This window comes from Lissotriton vulgaris, chromosome 6 (genome assembly GCF_964263255.1).
Source record: "Lissotriton vulgaris chromosome 6, aLisVul1.2, whole genome shotgun sequence".
NCBI classification, from domain to species: Eukaryota; Metazoa; Chordata; class Amphibia; order Caudata; family Salamandridae; genus Lissotriton; species Lissotriton vulgaris.
The window spans coordinates 201,753,360-201,776,279 of NC_141694.1; the positions used below are offsets into that span (position 1 = coordinate 201,753,360).

The window sequence follows — 22,920 nt, forward strand, 5'->3', positions numbered from 1 at the left end:
CAACAGCGCACCCAACCGGCTCAACTTCATCCTCCTCAATTTGCGGCCCCTCCACAAATACCCTACAGACATCTGGGACCTCCTCAACGCCGCCTCTTCAGACATTGCCTTCTTCACAGAAATCTGGACTAACCTCTGCTCCAGATAGAACATTGCCATTGCCATCCCTAACGACTACTAAATCACCTGCAAGGACTGTGAAAGTTGACGAAATTGATGTACATAGACAGCATTCATTCCCCTTCTTCTCCCACTCCTCTCCCTGTGGGCACCATGGATACTGTAAATTATTGACCGTATCACCCTGCCAGTAAGAGCTCGTACCCCTATGCATATGTACAGCCATTCTAGGCACCATGGCCTTTTTACCCATTGGAATCCCCGGCTTCCCTCCTACGCGTATCTTGCACCCCCTCTCTCATGTATAGACCATGAAACCCTTTCCCTTTGCGCGATCCTGATGTGAAAGGCAACCCTCCTGCTTGACTCAGGCATTCCCCATTTCCCTCTCGAAGAAGCATCCTTCGCCTCAGCTGACATAGCCCCCCCCCAGCTGTACCTGACTGCCCCTGTTCTCTCATGTACAGGTCATAGGATCTCTCTCTCTCTCTCCCTCTCTCTCTCTGTGCGACCCTGGCCCTGTGCGCACCCTGACCCCCTCCTTCTCCTCACATGAGCAAGTCATAAACCCTCTTCTTCTGCAAGGCCCTGTCCTTGAGAGTCACGGCCGCGCCTGACCAACACCTCCTTCCCTTCCATGAATGCCCCTCTGTTGACAAGCCTTCCCTCCGCGCTCGATTGTCCACGTGGCATGAATACCACTCCTTTGATGACCCCTTCCCCCGAGTCCGGCTGACCACACATGTCCGAGGCCATCGCCTAAGCCAGGAGATACCATTTACTGCCCTCATTGTATGAAGTCACCCCTCTTCAAAGGATCCACTATTGGTCCTAGCCACCCCACCCCCTGGGCTATGATCAGGCGTACACATCCTACGAAACACTCAGCTGCGTGATTGCCCTCCCCTCTTATCAGCAGGTCAAGGGTCCCCATTGTGAACGTATGTGGAGTAGGATCACCACGAGGATTATAGGGATGTCTTTCTTTTGCGTCATACTGTCCTGATTGTACCATCAAATGTTTTGTAAGGTATAAAAGCAAGAGTCTCAGCTCACTTGTTAGAGCACCTCCTGAAAGACACTGTGTTTCGTGTCCGAAATGACTGGCTCTCCTCATGAGAATTAAACTCTGTTCTTGATTCCTGCTTCCAGCGCCCGTCTCTTTATTTGGTAATTATTCAACATGGGAACTAAGAGGCGGTTTGCGCCAGCAGCCTGGGCATCGATAGAATTATGGGCTCATTTTCCACAATTGGCGTCCCAACGCGGGGTCCATCAGTGACATAAGGTTCGGTAAGAGAGATCCAGACGAAGAAGTGAACATCTAAATGATCGGGGTATGCCTGCCTTGAGAGGGCCCTCGCCCGGCTGCCGATCAAAAGAACTTCACCAATTCTGAACGGACCTCTCTTGAGTGACCTATTGTCCTGACTGGAATCCCACAGGAATGCTACATGGAGTAAGAGAACGATCGGGCGCTGGAAGGAGGAAGGCGAAGAACTGCCCACACGGTCCGGTCCAGGTAAGGTCGCGTAAATGCGACAAATTGTGAAATGATTGTTTTGGATAATACTAGTATTACGCTTTGTTGAAACCCTCTGGAGATTCACTGTCTGCAAACGGAGAAAACAACAGGCTCTCTCTCTCTGCAAGCAGTGAAGGATAGGTAACGCAGACTTTTGTCCCCATTGTAATCCGTCGTGCTTATCTTCCTCCCCCACTGTTTCCCGAACTGTCGTTCGTGGATTATTGTCTGGAGATTCTTTGTCTGCAAACAGGGAGGAACAAGGTCTCGCTTTGCAGGTAGAGAAAGAGTGGGCAACGATAACTTTTCGTGCCCACTTATTCTCCCCACTGAATTGTTTGATTGGCCGATTATTCGGTATTGGTTCGTTTGAGGTATTCACCGCCGCCAAACAACGGAGAATAGAAATATTCTGCCTAGTCTTTGCCCGCCGTGATAAGATAGGTAATGCAGACTTTTGTCCCCGTTGTAATCCGTCATGCCTATCTTCTCCCCATTGGTTGGTAGCCTGTTTAGCCCGGACCGCTTATTAGAGTCGAACCATCCAGCTCCACTGGAGGGCACATCTAATAAGGACCTGTTCATTAAAGTGTGGACTAGTCGCTATAGCTTATAATAGGTTATGGCATAAAAATAAAAAGAAAAGGAGTTGAGCGAAATCAGTAGGCCACTGAGGAGTTATCAACTTCGCTAAAAATAAAATAAGAAACGTTAGAAATAACCCGTAATAAGAAACATAAAAATGGCGAGGGAAGACAAGCTTGACACCAAGGCAAGCCACGAGGTAGCTAGGTTCCGTTGCCTATTCCTGCCCTAAAACATGTCTGCCTCATTGCCCACCACGCCCAAATAACGGTCACATGAAATAGATACAAATCAATAGGTACCTACCCCCATTCCGGAAACTCCCGAAGTGCCACAGGTCCGCGGTTACGCCCATCCGGTAGGCGAGGCCTCGAGGCATGCGGGGCTCGCCTGGACGCAGTCGGAAGGGGAGGTTGTGGGGCGGACGGCCCAGAAAACGGTGATGGCCTCTCCTTCTCTCCTCTTCTGCTGCCCTGCGGGCCACGGGGGGGGCTGTCTTGCTTCAGCCACCGACCACCCCCCCCCCCTTCTGTCTCTCGCCTGGTCCGACCCACGAAGAAGGCCGAAGCCGGGGGCGAGAACGGCGGCAAATCAAGTAGTCCCGCCACATGCCAAATTCGCCACATGCCGTCGCCTGCATAGTTACAGGTAGTCCCGCCACATTTCAAATCCCTGGAGAGTTGGAGGTAGTCCCGCCACATGTTAAAAAGGGAGGGGGGGGCTGTCTTGCCTCAGCCGCCGACCACCCCCCCCCCCATCTTCAATGGCTGGCACGGCCAATATCGAAGCGACGGAGCCGAGGAACGGCGCGGGGTCGCTGGAAGGGGGAGGCAGCGCGAACGACCCTCCCCCACCTCCCTCCAGGTGGAGGTTTCCAGCGACACCCCAACACTCTTTGCTTAAAGAGGGTCAACATCAAAAAGCGGTCTTCTGCCCAGGACGGGCACTCGCTCCATATCGTCTCTCCTCGACCTTGAAGATTCTATAAGAGCCGGGGGGCCCCCGACCCCCCCTGCATGGGTGCCCCCGCCCCCTTCACTGGGAACCACGACATCGGTGCAACTCCTGCCGGCGCCAGCCTCGGATTGGAAATGGCTAAAATACAGCCACGGCACAGACTTGTTCAGTTCCGGAGGAACACCAGAATGACCCGGTAGGAAAATTGTTGCCGCCCTCCCCACTCGTTGACTAATGGTCCATATTTGTTAGACTGTTAACCACATAGCACAAAACTTTTTGAACTGCCAACGGAAGGTTCTGGGCCAACCATGCGAGACTAGAGACACTCTGACTGTACTGGAACTCGCCTGACCCCACCCAAAATGGCGCCGACACAAAATGAGACGTTTTGAATAAACTTTGTTGCACCCTGATTGCGCAAGCTTTTTGCCCCGAGATATATATAACGTTTTGGATAATGAAAGTAGATATGAAGGATATTGAGTATGTGCTTGGACAATGAATTGACTTAGGGTGGGTACTGATTATGAGTTGGAAAATGAATTGGTGTAATTTAGGTAATGAATGAACATTGGATAATGTATTTATGAATTTATTAAAGATGAATTACTGACATGCATCGTGTTTGCTCTGTAGGGGAGTTTAATACGATTTTATTGCACTGCCGCACTTTATGCAATGAACTGCCACCAGCTTTGTTCTTCCTATGTACAGTTCCAATCTGCTCCGTGGCTAGTCCACTGGGTTGTAGGCCTGTATTTATACGTCAACACTTTTTATTAAAAGTATTTTGAAAACGAAAGCATAGTTGTAGCGGTTGCATTAATGAGTTTTGAATATATTACTACTGTGAGCAACGAGAAAGTATGATGAAGGATAAAGGTTAAAAAGGACCCGATATTTAGCAGCCACACTATGTGTCACAGGCAGCCGGAAAAGTGCTTTAGAAGCCCTAAAACGACACCACAGAAATGCCACCTGACCGCCACCCTTGTACCCGATCAAAAGGGGTTGCGACCAAGTAACTCATGTAGATACGCAGATCGTCAATGATTATCTGTCTGACATTTCTGGTCCCTCTGGGCTTAAACGCCGTGATGGTAGAGAAATGCACTACGTGGAGATAGGTCGAGTATGTGGTAGGTAAAAACATTTCCAGATTACTGCATGCTGATGAGGTTTGAATATTGCCCCCCCACCCCTTCTTTCTCCTCCCTTCTGCAGGTCACGTCGGAACCTTGGCTGATGTATGGAAGGACGATGACCGAACCGCCAATGAGAAGGGGAAGGAGGGAATATGAGCATGGTCCTTATGACAAATAAAAGTTTTTTAAAAGGACGTAGACTTAAACATGACTGTTCCTCCTTAGAACATAGCAACTGGGAGGATGGACTGACATAGAAACTGGACAGGTACTGAATGACGAAAAATTGACTAGAAACGACGCATTAAATAATGTAACTGGACGTTTTGACTAGGTAGGGAAAGGACAAAGAAAAATATACGGGTAAGGGTTATCACGGCACCCCCGTCTGGGAAGTTAGAAATGTTGCTGGTGTTCAAAATGCACTGCCCCCTTTTTCGCACTCTTATAGATGTAGCCAAGCTGTCCGACTGTTCTCCCGATCAATACTTGCCGTTGCCTCAGCCCGGAGAACTTCCCACCAAAGGAAGGAACTGAAAAATGGTTTAAAATCCAACCATGGGTAAATAGCACGACCAGGCTAATTTCTGGCCGACCAACGACTGAGGTGTAAGTATTGGCAATTGGGAACGCTGGCCGACATAACTGGCGAGAAGGAAAAGGAGGGAAGGGTAGAAAGAGCTAAGCACATAGATAAATAAGATAGTAAAGATACGTAGGATATAATATGAATTTTGTTGGCCATCTGTTGTTTCCTGTCCTGTCGTGAATGTCTTATATATGTGTAATGCATGTGCTGTCTTCCATGTCTGAGTTTGTGTGTGTAATGTACGGGTTTATGTCTTCCCTCTGTCTGTATTTACATGTTACCTGACCTTTGCTGTTCTGTGTTGTGAGCGCACTAAATGACCTATTTTCGTACACGTCTCTCTCTCTCACCACCCCCTTATCTCTCTCTCTCCCTCTCTCTCTCTCTCGCTCTCTCTCTCTCTTTTTACATGTCATACGTGTACCGAATGGCTCGTTTAGATTGCGGACGACTCTCACTCTCTATGAGAGTCTCCCCATTTTCTCTCCCTCTTTTTGGTAAAATTGTGCCTCACCAGCACCAGTCTGATTTGATACTTATTGAACGCGGAGGTGTTCAGCGAAATTGACCGAAATAAAAATGATTGTAACTTGCCATATTACTACCTCTCGTTTCTACAAAAATAGATGAACTTGAATTGGCTGAAAAGGAAAGGACAGGTAAGACGGCTAAGGTCCCCCAAATCTGGCTATTCATAGGGGAACTGTATGTCAATGGCACCTTATGTCTGTTCTTCAGAGACGAACGCCAACGTCTAGATTGACACCTAATGCCCAGATTGCCCCACCCCTTCGCACCCGAGCGCAAGCGCCCGAAGCATCCCCGCCCCATTTTTGATAGACCCCAGCTGCTGTCCCGGATATAAACATGATGACCATGAGTAGCTGTTGACCCTCGAGAAAACCTTGTTTTGCCCGACTCTCGATGATAGCGCCCCCGCCCTGTGTGAAAAGGTTAGCCAGTCCTGAAGGGAAATGCTCCGCAAATGTTGAATATGATGTAATGCACAGTTGATGGAAATATTATTTTGTCCTCACTTGAATTCTAAATGGGACGATGAATAAACCTGCCATAAACTCAGTAGGAATACTGACACATGCACTGCTTGGTAATAGACCTCTGACTGTGACCGATGAGCATAAACTCTCAAATGCGTAGAATTGAGGGAGGACTTCATATGCGTAGATGTCTTCTTCTGCCATTTCTCTAAAACGTTGTCTTGTACCCATTCAAAGATTCACGATCACCGAAGGAGATGGGTCAGATGTGACGTACAGCCTGACTGCAGATCTTGGGACACGTATGACATCGACCAGAGGTGGAGCTGCAGAACAACAAGACACGGGACGAGACCGCAATTTCAACGTGGAAAATGAAAAATGACGGGCCGCCTTGAAGCCCTCCGACTGCTAACCCACGTGTGCCTGGAGTCTCCGTCCGCCTTCTTTGGGCCCGATTGATGGGCCTGCCTGCTTGTTATCCTTTGCTCCCTTGGTCCCTTTTGTGTGTCCCAGGAACTCTGACCCAACTCCGCGCTCTCTCTCTCTCCTATCGACTATTTGAACCACATTCACCCTCTTTCCCACGTGACTTATTGCCAAAGGAAAGAACTGCATTCATATGGGAATAGGGTGATGCCACAGAACTATAGGTGCCGAGCATAAGGCGCCGCCGAACGGATTGTTTAGGGAACAGGACTGTGGTCTAACAGCAGAGGACTGACCGCACCCTGCAACGCGTAAGGATAGAACCGAGCTGGACCTATAGCTCCACCGCCGGTGCTCAACAGCGCCAACGAAGTACTCGGATTAGAGCCTACCAGTGATGGCTCGCTGATAAAAAGACACTGTGACGAAGAGATCTTGTGTATTGAACTGAATTCCGCTCTCAACTCAAAACTGTTCATTGGTCACATTTTTAAGTCAGAAAGATTTATGCTATGTAGTGCGTTTAATTGTCAGGAACACAACGAAAATGTAATTTCCTATGTACTGCATTCTTCCCATCACCTTAAACTGTCTATGATTGTACGCCACATGTTAGTATCGACAAAACGCTAATTCATCAACGATGCTTGTCTACCTGTAAACACATCAGTTGCAAAAATGACTGCTGTTATGTAAAAAGGGGCGACTGTGAAAGTTGACGAAATTGATGTACATAGACAGCATTCATTCCCCTTCTTCTCCCACTCCTCTCCCTGTGGGCACCATGGATACTGTAAATTATTGACCGTATCACCCTGCCAGTAAGAGCCCGTACCCCTATGCATATGTACAGCCATTCTAGGCACCATGGCCTTTTTACCCATTGGAATCCCCGGCTTCCCTCCTACGCGTATCTTGCACCCCCTCTCTCATGTATAGACCATGAAACCCTTTCCCTTTGCGCGATCCTGATGTGAAAGGCAACCCTCCTGCTTGACTCAGGCATTCCCCATTTCCCTCTCGAAGAAGCATCCTTCGCCTCAGCTGACATAGCCCCCCCCCAGCTGTACCTGACTGCCCCTGTTCTCTCATGTACAGGTCATAGGATCTCTCTCTCTCTCTCCCTCTCTCTCTCTGTGCGACCCTGGCCCTGTGCGCACCCTGACCCCCTCCTTCTCCTCACATGAGCAAGTCATAAACCCTCTTCTTCTGCAAGGCCCTGTCCTTGAGAGTCACGGCCGCGCCTGACCAACACCTCCTTCCCTTCCATGAATGCCCCTCTGTTGACAAGCCTTCCCTCCGCGCTCGATTGTCCACGTGGCATGAATACCACTCCTTTGATGACCCCTTCCCCCGAGTCCGGCTGACCACACATGTCCGAGGCCATCGCCTAAGCCAGGAGATACCATTTACTGCCCTCATTGTATGAAGTCACCCCTCTTCAAAGGATCCACTATTGGTCCTAGCCACCCCACCCCCTGGGCTATGATCAGGCGTACACATCCTACGAAACACTCAGCTGCGTGATTGCCCTCCCCTCTTATCAGCAGGTCAAGGGTCCCCATTGTGAACGTATGTGGAGTAGGATCACCACGAGGATTATAGGGATGTCTTTCTTTTGCGTCATACTGTCCTGATTGTACCATCAAATGTTTTGTAAGGTATAAAAGCAAGAGTCTCAGCTCACTTGTTAGAGCACCTCCCGAAAGACACTGTGTTTCGTGTCCGAAATGACTGGCTCTCCTCATGAGAATTAAACTCTGTTCTTGATTCCTGCTTCCAGCGCCCGTCTCTTTATTTGGTAATTATTCAACATGGGAACTAAGAGGCGGTTTGCGCCAGCAGCCTGGGCATCGATAGAATTATGGGCTCATTTTCCACAGGACCACCCGACCGTCCAGGAGGAAGCATTGCCATTGTCTACAAAAGCACACTCCGACTGCCCATGCACTCTAATGACCGTACGGTGACCCTGGAATACCTCCACTTCCAGATCTGGACCAACCTGAACACCATCCTCTGCAGTACCCTCATCTACAGCCACCCTTGGCTATGGACCACCATTCACCGATGCCATTGTAGACCATTGCACCCGAGCTCTCCCATCCACCAACTACATCCTACTAAGAGACCTCAAGTTCCACCTGGACATCTGCAGATACCAGAACCCCACCCCCCTCCTGGGGAACCTCGCCAACATCAGACTCAGGCAGCTAGTCACACCACCAACGAACATAGCTGGAAACACGCTTGAGCAAGTCTTCTCCTCCAGCCTAAAATTCAACTTTAGCCCCACCAGCGGACTCTCTTGGACCGACCATCATTATCTGCATCATGCCTTCACCATGCCCACAATATACCACCAACATCATCGCCTCCCCACAGCTTGATCAAGGACACCAAAGGTCTTCTCGTCATCTCCCTCAGCACCACCACTCCGCCAACGCTCACAGACAACACCGCAGCGCGCAACCTCCATCGATGGAGCTCCAAAGGAGCTTTCACCCTCGCACTTCTCAAGAAAACACCAGGCAAACCACTCCAAGATGGCCAACTTGTTCACTCCCGCCCTTCACTAGTCCAGACACACCTGCAGACATCTCGAGAAGTGATGAAGCCATGGCATCAATCAACTCTGCAACACAGTCACCCTTGCACCATGACGCAAGGGTGACTGTGTTGGCGAATGGCAGCCATTGCGCGCCAGCATAGGGTAAAAAGACAGGGGGGCTTATTAATGAGCCCCTTGAGACAGTTTCACCCCGCCAGTGTGTCATTTCCTTGACTTCCTTACACCATGATTCTTACACCACATTGTGCCATATTTGCAAAGTGACGTATCTAAGCATATGCATGACCTTGTGAAGTCCTGTGCCACATTATACCTGCAAGTGGTATGATGTATGCAGGGTGGGCGTTCCCACACAACAAAGCCTCATTGGAGTGGTGCAGTGAAATTCGTCAGATTTCCCACAACTATTGTAGCATGCCACTGCGTCAGTACCTTACGCCTGCCTTATGGTAGGCATAAGGGTGATGCGGTGCCACAGGGATAGGCTGGGCCCATGCATTGCTGGAACTGTGTCATGCTTTTGACACAACTGCAGCAATTTGTGACTTTAGCACTGACAGATACAGCAGGATTCCAGACGTATCTGTCATTGCTTGCGACATGGAGCGCTGTACAGTGAATACAGCGCATCCATGGTATCGCAAGAAGGGCTTAGTGAAAAGTGTTTTATCACAGCGATGCGACACTCTTCATGAATGAGGTCCAGTAATGTGCCCTATGTGATTGGTGGTGCGCATTCCTGCCTTGTAGATTGTTCGCAGGGCAGTGCAGCAACGTTCCTTGCAGCACTGTCCAGCTTGAAAACCTTCTGAAATGAGGCCCCAAGTGTTTGCACCATTTTTAAGACCAGCTATTTTCTGGTCTTAAAAAAACTTACTTCTAACTGCAGGTAGAGGCATTTTTTTTTTTTTTTTTGCACTATACAAGGAATTCCTTATAAATATTGCAAAGTGGGGTTAGCAGCAGTTTTAGCACAGGAATGCCGACCTTACATCTAATTTTTGTTAACTCCAAAGGTGGCGTGAAAACTGTCGCTAACTGAGGTTAGTGGCAACTTGTAACTAAGGCGGTTAAAAAAAGCTGCTGTAACCTAAAAAAATTGACCATACAGAAGTGTTAACTCCATGTACATATGCCCCTTTGTTTCTGGTGCCACACACTCAGCTGCTCACCTCCTGGACCCGGTTTTTTCTAATCTTTGTTCCATGAGAGTAGCAACCCCTCTCCCCCTGCCCTCGACTGTTCATTTTATAATCCCTGTGTCCATTTGCTTGTCAGACCAAAGGCAGACACCTGGTCCTGATTCAATCATCAAATGCGCATGGCACAAGCTCGACCTCCTAAAATTTAGGGACTTTATTCAGACTTGCTTCCCGGCCCATTTGCTTTTAATGTAGAAGCTGTGAATAAAACTCTATAATCTGGGCTAACCTCAGCCTTAGACACCTTCATTCCTGTTAGACCAGTTCATGCTACCATAAACTGATTCAGAAATCCAGGGCTGATTATTTTGCAAACAATAAAAGGAGTAGCAACAACTCTGCACATTTTTTAAAACTTTTTAAATAGTCTTTAAAAACTAGTATTCTCAGCGGATTCCACCCAAGCTTCCAATGCTCACTACGAGAAGCTAGCGGAGTATTTTGTTGGCAAGATAGAATATATTTATTTAAACTTTACTTCTGATGCTACTGCCAGAAGGCTATATGGCTCTTCTAGTACTGCCCCTGCCCTTGCTCAATTCTCTATCTCCTCTGTGTCTGCCTGACCTATGCACTCTATGTAGACAAGTCAAATCCGACTCACCTGCTGACCCATTCAAGCCAGATGTGTTCCCCAAACTTCAGGACTCTCTCCTCCCACTCTGCCTAGAATTAATCATTTTTCCTTGTCATCTGTTTCTGAACCTGGTCCCTTGAAGCATGCCAAGGTCATCCCCTCCTGAAGAAACCTCCTTTGGATGGAATATTACTGCCCCATCTCTCTCATGCCTTTCCTTTCCAAGGTAGCAAAGAGACAAGTCAATGCCATCCTAACTAAGTTTCTAGAAGATAACCAGCAGATAACCAGATTCTGGACTCCTCTCAGAATGGCTTTAGGCTGGCACCTAGCATGGAATCTGCACTTCTTGCAGTTATGGAGCAACTCAGTAGCACTTTAGATGAAGGCAGATCCTCTGCTTTGATTTGCTCGACTCATCGATGTGTTTGATACGGTGTCCCACAGAATCTGGCTCCAGCGCCTACAGGAGATTGGCATAGGTGGGTCTGCCTTTTCCTGGTTCGTCTCTTTTCTATCTGAGTGATCTTTACAGGTAATTTCACCCCCTACAGTTCCCACTCAAATGCTCGGTGCCAAGGCGTTCCCCAGGGCTCTTCTTTGAGTCCTACTTTGTTCAATATTTATATTCAACCTTTGGCTCAGCTTGTGAAATCCTTAGGGCTTGGGCTGGTGTCTTAAACAGACGACACCAAGGCTGTCCTATCTTTTCTTGACATTCCCATGCCAGACCTGGGCAATTTCCGAATGGGAATTCTAGCTGTCACAGAGTGGATGGATTCCAACTGTACACGATGAACACAAGCAAAACAGAAATCCCCCTACTAGGAAAAGATACCCACTCCTGGGGTGACCACTGGTGGCCTCCCTCCCTTGGGCCTCTCTCCAACCCAAAATCACTGTAAGAAATCTGGGCATCTGTGTGGATAGCAGTTTAATCTTTGAGTTTCAGGTGAAATTGGTAGAAGGCATGTGCTTTGGGCTCTTGCGAGGGCTTAAACCCATTGCTGGATTTTTTTACCCTTGCACCCGGTAAACCTTCATTCATGCATTCTTTCCCGGTTAGATTAGTGTAACATTCTATACCTGGCAGTCAACAATCTATTGATTAGAAGTCTCTAGTTGACTCAAAATGGTGCAGCTAGGCTGTTGTTCTCGCTTCTGAAATTTTGCCCTGCTTCCAGCCTCGTTTGCAAACTGCACTGACTCCTTGTGGATAAACAGGTGCACTTCAAGACCTTGTGTACCACCTATAAAATGGACTCCCATTATGTCTAATCTGTTATTCCATTATATACCCTCACAACTCCTTCATTCAGCTAATCTTTTTTAATCTAGTCACTGCTCTTCACTTTAAGCGAGTAAGAGTGGGAGGCGTTTCTACTTTGGACAGGCACTGGGAAGCCCTGTTGCTGGTGTAGCTAAGCGCTCCATACATTTTCATAACATAGCTTTAACTCCTTTAGAGAGGAGGACGGCCCGTTGACATTCTTCAAACTACCTCTACAATGCAGAGGATGCCAAAGGATCATCCTCCTGGGGGGTCATAGGAGAATCTCAGGTGCTCCTATTGGAGGCTTTCCCTCATGCTGCCTTCTGTGGGGGTTGTGAAGGAAGTGACCTGATTAAAGCCACCCAGGTTACTCACGACCACCTCTCATCTTTCCTAACAAATGAGGAGTAGGTCAGACAGTAGAGAATACAAACCAAAGGCTTGCAAAGAAAGGCGAACAGTCACTTGTTTCAAATAACCAGATGAGAAATGCTGAATATGATAAACGATACTGAGCTCAGCCTCAACATTATCAAGGAAGAACTAAGAACCATCCACCTTATGGTGTTGCAAAATCAGTATCCATTGGACTTGATGACCGCGATGAAGCATGGGTTGTTTGCCAAGAAGGGTTTCTCCTGCTGTACTTTTATCCCTGTAAATAACATGGATTACGGTACACTGGCTCTTGCCACCCAAGCACCCAAGCACTGCATCATCTACAAGCTGACTTGGAGAAGGAGGGAGGTGGTCCTGCGCAGGACTGTTTTTCCGATTTATTTTACTGGTTACCCTGATGGGTGACCAGAATGTGTCGGTCACTGCTTCCGATTTTCATTGTTGTACTATTTTTGGGTGGTTTCCTACAACTAGGAATTTCCTGCTGTAAAAACACAGTCTTCAAGTTAGGTAGAATGCAAGTAATGAGGGAATTAGTAATAGGCACAACAGATACACATCGAACCTCAAATAATGTGACTGTCATGATGTATGGGGTAAATGATGTAGTTGAAAAGTCAAATAGAGGGGGGAATGATAATATTGGGAAATATGATGTTGATGTGCACCAGGATATATGTATGTATAAAAACAAACTTGTACCTCTGGTGTTGAAATTCACTCGATGTGACCTCCCTCTCAACCCCAAGTCAGAAATATGTGGTTGAGCAGGCCCTGTGTCCTAGGCCTGAAGAAACTGATTGAAAGATCACAGGTGGGGGACATGTAACCCTTAGAAAAAACATGGGAACTGGAAAACCCAGATCGATCCCATAGATCTGCAGTGATGAAATGAAATGAAAATAAAATTTGTAAAGCGCTACAGTTGCCCTGAGCGTCCAGGCGCTGTGACTAAACAAAAATGCCCTCAGAAGACCAGGAGGTTTTCTAGTTACTGAAACAAAAAGGTTTTGAGCTGTTTCCGGAAACTGGTTAAGTTGGAATTGCTTCTCATATGCAGAGGGAGGGTGTTCCACAATCTTGACACATTGTACGAGAACGAACGTCCTCCTGCTCTGGCTCTGAAGATTCTAGGAACCTTGGCCAGTGATGCGGTCGAGTATCGAAGTGCCTTGTTGGGCAGGTAAGGAAAAATCAGGGAACGGTTAATTTCTGGACCCATTTTCCAGAGGGTCTAGTGAGCGATACACAGAGCTTTGAACTTAACTCTGTCCCACAATGGTCTCAGGAGATTGGCCACAATAAAACATGTTTGGCCAGAGGGGCACTCATTCCCAAAACACCAATAAGTCAGATGCCACACTAAGTTAGGAACACAAAGCCAATCAGAAACATCATGGACATTATTCGGAGTGATCATTTGCTCCTCATGCCGGACTTCTGTACACGTACCAACTGACCCTGCAATTTGTCCATGCAAGGTCGAGGCCCACCTGCAATTCTTATTAAACACCCAAATTAAGGCCCATTGACTAGACCCAAAATTCTGTTGCCAAGGGAATGCATAAATTGTTTTATGATGCCTCATGTAAAATATAAAATGATGGCCGAAAGCAAATTGCTTTGAGACAGTCTTGAGACTCAAACTCCGTTGCTTGAACTTCCGGACCTGCGTTTAATTAAACAACTGTTCCTGTTTTGCCAAACGCCTCTTGTCTTTCATTATTTTTTCCAAAGGTAAATTCATATTGGAGCAACAATTACGCTAAGTAAAGTAAGTTAAGTAATTTTATTGCTATTCACAAACACATTTTATGTGTAGTTCACAACTGCAGATTCTCCCCAATGTGGCAGAGACTCTGCACATAAAAAGATAGGACATGCCTATATTTTTATGTGTGGAGTCTCTGCCTCAAGTGTGGAGACTCCACAGTCGAAAAGATACTATACATAAAATGTTGTTGTGAAGAGCAAAAAATCATAAACTTACACTAAAGTGTAAGTTTACCTTTGTGAATTAGGCCCTTTGTCTTCATTGTACTGGCCTCCGGAGTTGCTGTGTGATAACACATTTGTACAGAGGGAGACATGTCAAAATAGGGCTTTAACTTCAAAGACTTTGATAAATGAGATCCAGAAAGAGATTCGACTACAAATAAAATGACAGCATAGTATTTATTTTAAGAAATATGATTGGAAAATACAAATAAACAGAGAAACCGTTTTAAGCTCTTTACAATGGAGATTTTCAAAAGAAAAATACAATAGATTAAAGAAAATACTTTGCTTAATATGTTGCAAGGAATCATTGGAAGACAAAATCATAAAATAAATATTGTAACATTGTATTCAAAATGACCATCATTAGGTTCCAAAATACCAAATAAACAAAATATGAGACAGAGAACGAAACCATAAATACTGTTAATAGTATAATTTATAAACAGAGAAGCAGTAGACAGAGGTAGACAGACAGCATCATTTCTCATACATTTGCACACATGAATGCCATGTTCTTTCTGTAGATCTTTTGTGTGGCATATTTTACATTTATGTAAAAAGAAACCTCCCTGGTAGGCTCAGCACAAACGATACACTGAGTGGAACACAAATAGATTGTAGTCTTCAATTAGTGTCTAGTTAGCATATGTCCTGTGTCTTCCCTGAGATTTGACCCTAACATTAACCTCTGTTAATGAAGGAATTTGCTTGACTTTATAAAAATATGAGACAGCAAGAACGTGTGATACTTAAGAAATTCTTAATATGATAGATTCAAAATGATAAACCATTTGTTGTGAGTGAGAGTGCCTTGGCTTATTGTTTTTTTTTTTTTTACAAATTAAACATTAAGTTACCTAAATATTTAAAACATTCACATTGCTGGCAAGGGTTACACTTAGGACTGGTCACTGCTAGCTGTGAAGTGGATCCTGCTCAAAATTCTAGGTATTGTTGATCGCTATTGAACCGTAACATTACACTGCATATACCTTTCTAGAGGTCCAACATTTCTATACATTGCATTGACATTGAAATCCTTATAAATAAGGCACTCATCAATTTCATTGTAAGTGATTATTCTTAAATGCCTGAGCAGCTGACTGACAGACTCTTGAGTTACAGATGAAAGAAGCCCAGCTCTACCGCACTTTTCAGCTCCTCCTATTGCGCAAATGCTTTAACTGTGAGATAACTCATAGGGTTGGTGTGGAAGGGGTGACTGATGGAGGAGTTCACATTTCAATTGCATATACTTCTACAAAATGGTTGTATGTCATCTGTTGATGGAGGTCCAAAAAATGTTGGCCATGTGGCACATCAGCAAGTCTTGAATGCAACCACACTTCAGGAAACCTCTGATATAATGCCAGTTTTTGTTCACAGCTCAGTACATGTTCTTTCAAGTACTAGTGATCCATTTAGGTAGACAAGGGGCATGCATCTTTTTTTAATAAATAATCCCAAATAGTTTTCAAAGTTATTCTTCCACTGTTCTTGGGTCTTGTGTATTAGAAAGTGATTCAATTTAACCAACAAGTGAGCACATAGAATTCTTTTTTTCCATAAAGATATCCGGAAACAAACACTTTGCACTTATGTGCTACCAACCAAAGAACCAATAAAAGTTATAAACCTTGTTATCTGCTCAAAATCACCAGTACTAGTTAGTGTCAATGACTACTTTAACGTTATACACATGTAAGCACATGCAATATATTCTCTCTTGTGAAAAGAGAGAGTAGGCACATGTAAAATATTCTCTCTTTTGAAAAGAGAGTCGAAGGAGTGTAGGTGGTAACCCCCTTAGAGTTACAGCACTGTCAGGTTGTTGCAGTTTAACAATGAATATGCAACTGGAAAATTTGCACTCAATAATTTCAAGTTGAGCAATTTGCATATTTGTTGGAGAGTCAAAAACGCCAACTAGATGTTCTTATCGATAGGTCGATACCTGCATCCAATTTAAAAAAGTACCATTTATAACAACACTAGCAATTAAAACTATGACCTGAACAATGGAGAGGGCCTATTTAGGTCACCAAGCTTTCATTTCTTGTCTAGGTCTACTGATGTAAACATGGGGTCACAGTAGAAAAGCTGTCGGATTCACACTGCATCTGGTCATTTGTATTTTTTTTAAGGGACTGGTGCGGATTAGGTCACAAATTCTCCACAGTTAGTAAAACCTCTGTTGAATAGAGGCCTATTTTGCTTGTTTACATTATAGTCAATGTCTAAACTACACCAATGTCTAAGCTACGATAATCAGTCCGAGATGGTGCATGCACATGTAAAATGGTTCCACTCTTAACAACATTTTAAAATCGCTTCACTAAGAAATATCTTCTAAGAGTGGCTAATCTGTGTGCATTCTCAAATCCAGTGCCTGGCCCAAGGTCTCTGGAGAAAGAGATCTAGGCGGACTCGAACTCGGACAACAGCTGGGTGTGCTTCTGAATCTTGCCATGGCATCCATCCATTCCATTCTACTAGGTTCAACTTGATGCTCATATATGTGAAATAAAGAATTAAAGCTAATGGCAGAACATTCCTTCACGGACGCACATTTAGGGCAGACGTTAGAATGACAATGGAAAATACACCTTCATATTCACAGTCAGAGGCAAGTTAAGGAGGGTTTTTGGCATTCTGAAACAGTCTCATTTTGGAAGCCTAATAACACAGTAGTTTCGTGTAAGAATCACGCCTGAATAATTCGTAGCTCTTTTGGCACAGAGGGAAAAGCTAATGAATCAATTAGAGGGTTAATGCCCTTGTAACTTAAAACTACGTCACATCCGATTACTCTAGCGCTGCATCCTCTCGCTCAGGCGCACATGGTTCATTTTAGAGCGGGCGACCATGCAGTGGAAAAAACACAAAGTGGTACGAGCGAGAAACAGCGAAGTGCTAAGTTTCCAAACTCGAATCCGCATCCTGGTGAGTGAGGAGGGTCGAACTTCGGCACGTGCTGGGGAAGCCCAGTTGACATGGCCACTTTCAATAGTATCGGTTTGACACGTCATAGAATCTTGCTCGTTCAAAAATAGTGGCTAGATACATGACTGGGTAGTTTCTTTGCGTGTTCCAGGGAATTAACTCTTTGGGCTGTAACATCTTTCGATAAAAGGAATGTTTACAAAACTGGTTGACGTGCTTCCGGTTTCATTCACAGCATTAGTGCCAATATTTCACAGGCGGAGCGTGCGCAATCATTCCAGGGAGGAATAAGAAGAATCTTCAAGGGAAGTGCTTTGAAATGCGGATGAAAGACTGTATCGTCCTGTAAGACAAATATAAGATGTTAGAGGCGAATCTTAGTACAAATGAAGTGTCAGAATAGAGAAGGAGGAAAATATGTTTTCTCCTCAATAAAAATATGCCTTCCATTGATCATGAATGAGTGGAATAAAACATTAACAGACAGCATAGGCGCAATTGGTTTTATTTTTATTATTTTTGTATTTGATTTTTCATTTGCATACTCCAAATTTAGGACATAGCTTGCTCTGCGTTTCAAGTCAGATCTTGGCAATGGAGAACATCTGTGGAGAATTAGGGCTACTGATGACAATAAAGATGGCAGATATTTCACAAACTAGTATGTCAATTACAGCGTATTCGGAGGTCATGGATAAGTAATGGATTTTTATCACTTTTCTGAAGTAAAGAAGGGGGAAAGGCACTATTACCTCTACGTCCCTCATCCTCGACCCAGTCATCACTCATGAGGTATCCCACAAGTAAGGGAAACAAAACAGGAAGCGCTTTTAGGCTCCACCCCCCTCCTGCCAGGTGCTATATCACTCCTAACCACCAGAAGCACATCCTGTTTTGTTTCCTGTCGGTGGTTTACTTGATGGGTGATGGTTGGGTGAGTGCTGGGCACTTACCTGCTTTGTTTTTGTCCTCTGGCTGCTGCCTTTTACTCGGACATTTCCTCCTCTGATGATTCTGATGAGTCTTCTCTCGCTGCTGTTGAGCTTCAGGGAAAATACATTTCCAGGGACCTTTTGCCTGATCTCCTGTCCCATGTTCGGGTGAATATGGGGTTTCCAGATGATTCTGCGCCCAGCACTTCTCAAGATTCGCTCTTGCCGCAGTTTAGGAAACCTGTTGCCTCTTCTCTGCCGGTGCACCCTTTTGTGTTGGCTGAAGGAATGGAAGGACCCGGATCACATCTCAATGCCCAGGTTTATGTCCAAGCTTTATCCTTTGCTGGATATGGCGGGCTCCTTGCTTGATTCTGTCCATTGTGGCCAGTCTTGTGGGGCGTCCTTCCATGGCGGATGATAACATTCTGAGGGACGGTGTGGATAAGAAGATCATTTCAGCTTTAAAGAAGTCTTATGCTGCCTCTCACCTTGCTATTCGATATGGTGTATATGGGGCTTATGTTGCCCAGTCTTTGCTGTCTGATTTAAAGTCCCTGTTTTCTGCAATGCAGGAGGGTGGCCGCTGTCTGGACTTGCTTGAGTCCATGGAGCGCCAAGCGGAATTCCTTTCGGACATCACCTTTGTTCAGTGAGAGCTTCTGTTATGTCCTGTGGTTCCTCTATTGCTGCCTGTCGGAACCTGTTGCTGCGGGATTGAAAGACGGACGCGGCTCAACGTTCAATGGCTTTGAGGCTGCCTTTCACTGGTACCCATCTGTTTGTTGACTCTCTTGAGGAGAAGCTGCATAAGGTCTTTAAGGAGCGCAAGCATTCCTTATCTTTTCGTGAGCTTCCGTCCCGTGGGGGTTCCACCTTCTCCGGTGCCAGGTCATTCCGCCAGCCTTCCAGGTTTCAACAGTCTTCCTTCAGGAGTCAGCGTGGCACTGGCCGGTCCTTTCCATGGAAGTTTCAGAAGAAGTCCCAGCGGGGTGCTGGATCTGGCCCGCAGTGTTCCTGACTATGTCGTCCTGGGGGTCGGTCTCGCTGGTGGTCCACCTGTGGTTGGTGGGAGACTTCGCCTGTTTCTTCCTGCTTGGCGTTTGACGACCTCCGACAAATGGGTCCTGGATGTTTTGTCCCGGGGTTACCGGATTGAGTTCCTGTCCCCCCCACACCCGCACCCACCGGGGTGGTGGTGACCCCGACTCCTCGGTATGCCTTCCACCGTCTGGCCTTGCTGGAAGGGGTTCATCTTTTTGTCAGCAAGCTTGCGGTTGTCCCTGTTCCGGAGTTGGAACTGGGGATGGGAGTCTACTCCATCATCATTGTGGTGCCGAAGATCACGAGGGGTTTCCGGGTGGTCATCAACCTTCGGGGTCTGAACTTGTTTGTGAAGAAGATCCCGTTCAAGATGGAGACTCTCCAGAAGGTGATTCCGCTGATCCAGTCTGGGTGGGTGTTCTCCACTCTCGATCTCCAGAACGCTCATCTTCACGTCCCCGTGGCTGTTGGGGATCAGCGTTTCCTGCGCTTCTGCCTAGAGAGTCAGCACTGGCAGTTTTGCGTCCTTCCTTTAGGTCTTAGGTCCACCCCCGGGTGTTCACCAAGGTGGTGGCTCCCTTGGTGGCACATCTCCATCTCCTGTGGGTGTCCGTGTTCCCTTATCTGGAGGACTGGATGGTCCAGATCCCTTCTCTGGAGATCATGTCTCACCACCTTCTCTTGACCATGTCTACGCTCAGGGATCATGGGTTCTTGATTAACTTGCCGAAGTGCCACCTTGTGCCTGCCACCCGGAGGACCTTCATGGGGGCCGTGTTGGACTCCGTGCTGGACAAGGTGTTCCTGCCGGACTCCCGGATTCTTCGTCTTCAGTCATTGTTGAGGAAGTTGTCCCAAGCTGCGGCTCTCCTCCTGCAGTGGCTGGAGGTTCAGGGTCACATGGCTGCATCTGTTTTTAACGTGCCCTGGGCCAGGGTTCATCTGCGTCCTCTGCTGTGGCATATTTCAGAGATGGGTCCCCAATCCAGTCTTGGACTATGCTGTTCCTGTGCCTGTGTCTCTGGACATTGTAGCTGCTCTCCAGTGGTGGCTGGATTCTTCCCACCTTTCCAAGGGGATGTGTATCCATCTGCCTCCCCCTCTGGATTTGACCACAGATGCCAGCGCGTCCGGCTGGGGTGCGACTTTGGATCATTGTGCGGTGCAGGCCCGTTGGCTCCCATCGGAGTCGCGCAGGTCGTCCAACTGGAGGGAGTTGTCTGCCGTGGAGAGGACGCTTCGCTTCTTCCATCTTCATCTGAGGGGTTGCCATGTCCTGGTGAGGTCGGACAATACGGTGACGGTGGCCTACATCAATCACCAGGGCAGGACCCGCAGTTCTTCCCTGAATCTGGTGGCCTGCTCAATTTCGGATTGGGCAAAGTGACATCTTCTGGCCCTCTCTGCTCAGCACATTCGGGGTGTGGACAACGTGGTGGCGGATTCGTTGAGCCGGAGGTTCCCTTCGTCTCTATCCCTGTGTCTGGCTCCCTGGACTGTTCTGTTGCTTTGCCGGAGGTACAGGACTCCGGATCTGGATCTGTTTGCCTCCCGGTCCAATGTCCTGGTTCCCCTGTTCTGCTCCAGGTCTCCGGAGGTGGGCGCCTGGGGGGTGGATGCCTTGTCTCTCCAGTGGCCTCCTTGGCTTCTTTATGCCTTTCCTCTGATTTCTGCCTACTTGCTGAAGGTTCAGCTGGAGGGGGCTCGGGTGGTGGCTGTTTGTCACTGGACGAGGAGGTCTTGGTTTCCTCTGTTCCTGGGTCTAGCAGTGGGTCCTCCTTGTCTTCTGCCCAGCTACCCCTCTCCTCTGAGAACCCCGTCTCCCTCCCTTCTGGTTCCTCTCTCCAGGGCGGTCTGGAGGTTGAACGGTTGTCTCTTGGGGTCCGTGGTCTGCCCGACCACATTATTTCTGTGATGCAGGCCTCTTGTAGGCAGTCTACCTTGGCTTCTTATTCGAAGCACTGGCCTTCTTTTTCTGGGTGGTGTTCCTCCTTTGATCTTTCTCCTACCCCTTGCCCTGTGTCTTCTGTTCTTCAGTTTTTTCTGGATGGCTTTCAGAAGGGCTTTCCTTTGTCTACCTTGTGGGGTCAATGGTCTACTATCCGTGCCTTCCGGGATCCGGATTCTTTTCAAGCTTCGGATGGCTTGTTGGTTTCTCGCCTTTTTCAAAGTTTCTCTCTCCTCCTTCTGTCCGGTCCCTGGTGCCCCCTTGGGATCTTTCCTTGGTGTTGGGTGTTTAACAGTCCTCCCTTTTTGAGCCTTTGGAGTCGGTGGACCTTAAGTTCCTATCTTACAAAGTGGCATTTCTGGTTGCTATTACTTCTGCGAGGCAGCTGGGGGAAACTTACGGCCTTGTGTTGTTCTCCCCATTTTATGTTTTCTGGATGACGCTGTGGTCCTCTCTTTGGATCCCGGTTTTATCCCCAAGATACGCTCTTGTTTTCATTCTTCTCAGGAACTGGTTCTTCCTTCTTTGTGTCCTTCTCCTTCTCTGCTCTTGCTTCATTCCTTGGATCTGAAGCGTGACTTGTCTATTTATGTGGCTAGGTCTGAGGGGTTTTGCTCCTCTGACTCCCTCTTTGTGACCTTTGGTTTGGCTGGTAGGGGCAAGGCTGCCTCCCGGCTTACTTTGGGTCGCTGGATTAAGGCGGTCATCACTCTGGCTTATCTGGGTGCTGGTTTGCCTTGTCCGGCTGGGGTTCAGGCGCGTTCCACTCGGGGCGTGTCTGCCGAAGCTTCTAACAGGGTCCAGTGCAGGTTAAGTTGGAACTCGTCAGGTGGGCTCTCCTGGCAAAAGGGTGGTGTGTCCTTGTAGCTTAGCAGGGGGTCAGATAATTGGCCATTGGATTCAACTTGAAGGTCCAGCCTTTCAGGCCTCCTCACAGGTCTCAACAGTAGGTGCAGTCTTCTTCAGCCTTCATTCTGCGTTAGTTTTTGTATGCAGGAAACTATCCCATCGTATCCCTGAAAACCAACCAGGCAGAAACGTTCTTTCCAGTGCCAGTCCTAGAGGTGTGGCTAGGGAAATGAGCAGCGTCTTCTCTGTGGTCAATCAAAAACAGTTCTAGGGCCAGCTCCTCTCACATTGTTATTGGTGTCTGGCTGACAGGAAGGAAAAATATGGGGCAGGCCCAGGTACTTGCAGCGTCTGCCTGGGACATGGTAGGAATATTTGAAGTCAAGTTCCCGGGCACAGTCAGGTGCTTAGTCTGTCAGAGGAACAGAAGACCTCCCCACACGCAAACCTTTGTCTCCGGTCTGGGAGCACAATCAAATCTTATCAATGAGCTATTCAGCTTCTGTGTGACAGTTGGAAGCTCATGGACATGAGCTTCTAGAGGCAGTTAACAGGTAACTTTCTAAAAGTACATGTTCTAAAATATTTTGTAAAAAACTGACTTTACCATTGAATTTGGCTTGTAATAAATGAAAAGTCCAAAAATGAACTTTTTAGCTGTTTCCTTGGTAGAGATAACATTACTTAATTTGAATATTATCTCCCGATAACACCACTACAGTGAAAATAGCTTTTAAAGGCTTTTCACCAAAAGGACAATTTAATGTTAGACTTTTACGTGTCCTTACAAAACTGTGCAGCCTGCTTTATGGACATTTAAGTAATAAGT

At 46.9% G+C, this 22,920-nt stretch overlaps 1 protein-coding gene across 1 annotated transcript in view; it reads right to left on the reverse strand.

The window, feature by feature from the left end:
• Nucleotides 1-14,532: 14,532 nt before the first annotated feature.
• LOC147707022 (adhesion G protein-coupled receptor F5-like) overlaps nucleotides 14,533-22,920 on the reverse strand; it is a 580,791-nt gene continuing 572,403 nt past the window's right edge. The window contains exon 18 of the mRNA XM_086926246.1: nucleotides 14,533-17,661. Coding sequence (XP_086782372.1) covers nucleotides 17,591-17,661 — 71 coding nt within the window. The 3' untranslated portion in view covers nucleotides 14,533-17,590. The remainder of the gene's footprint in view (nucleotides 17,662-22,920) is intronic.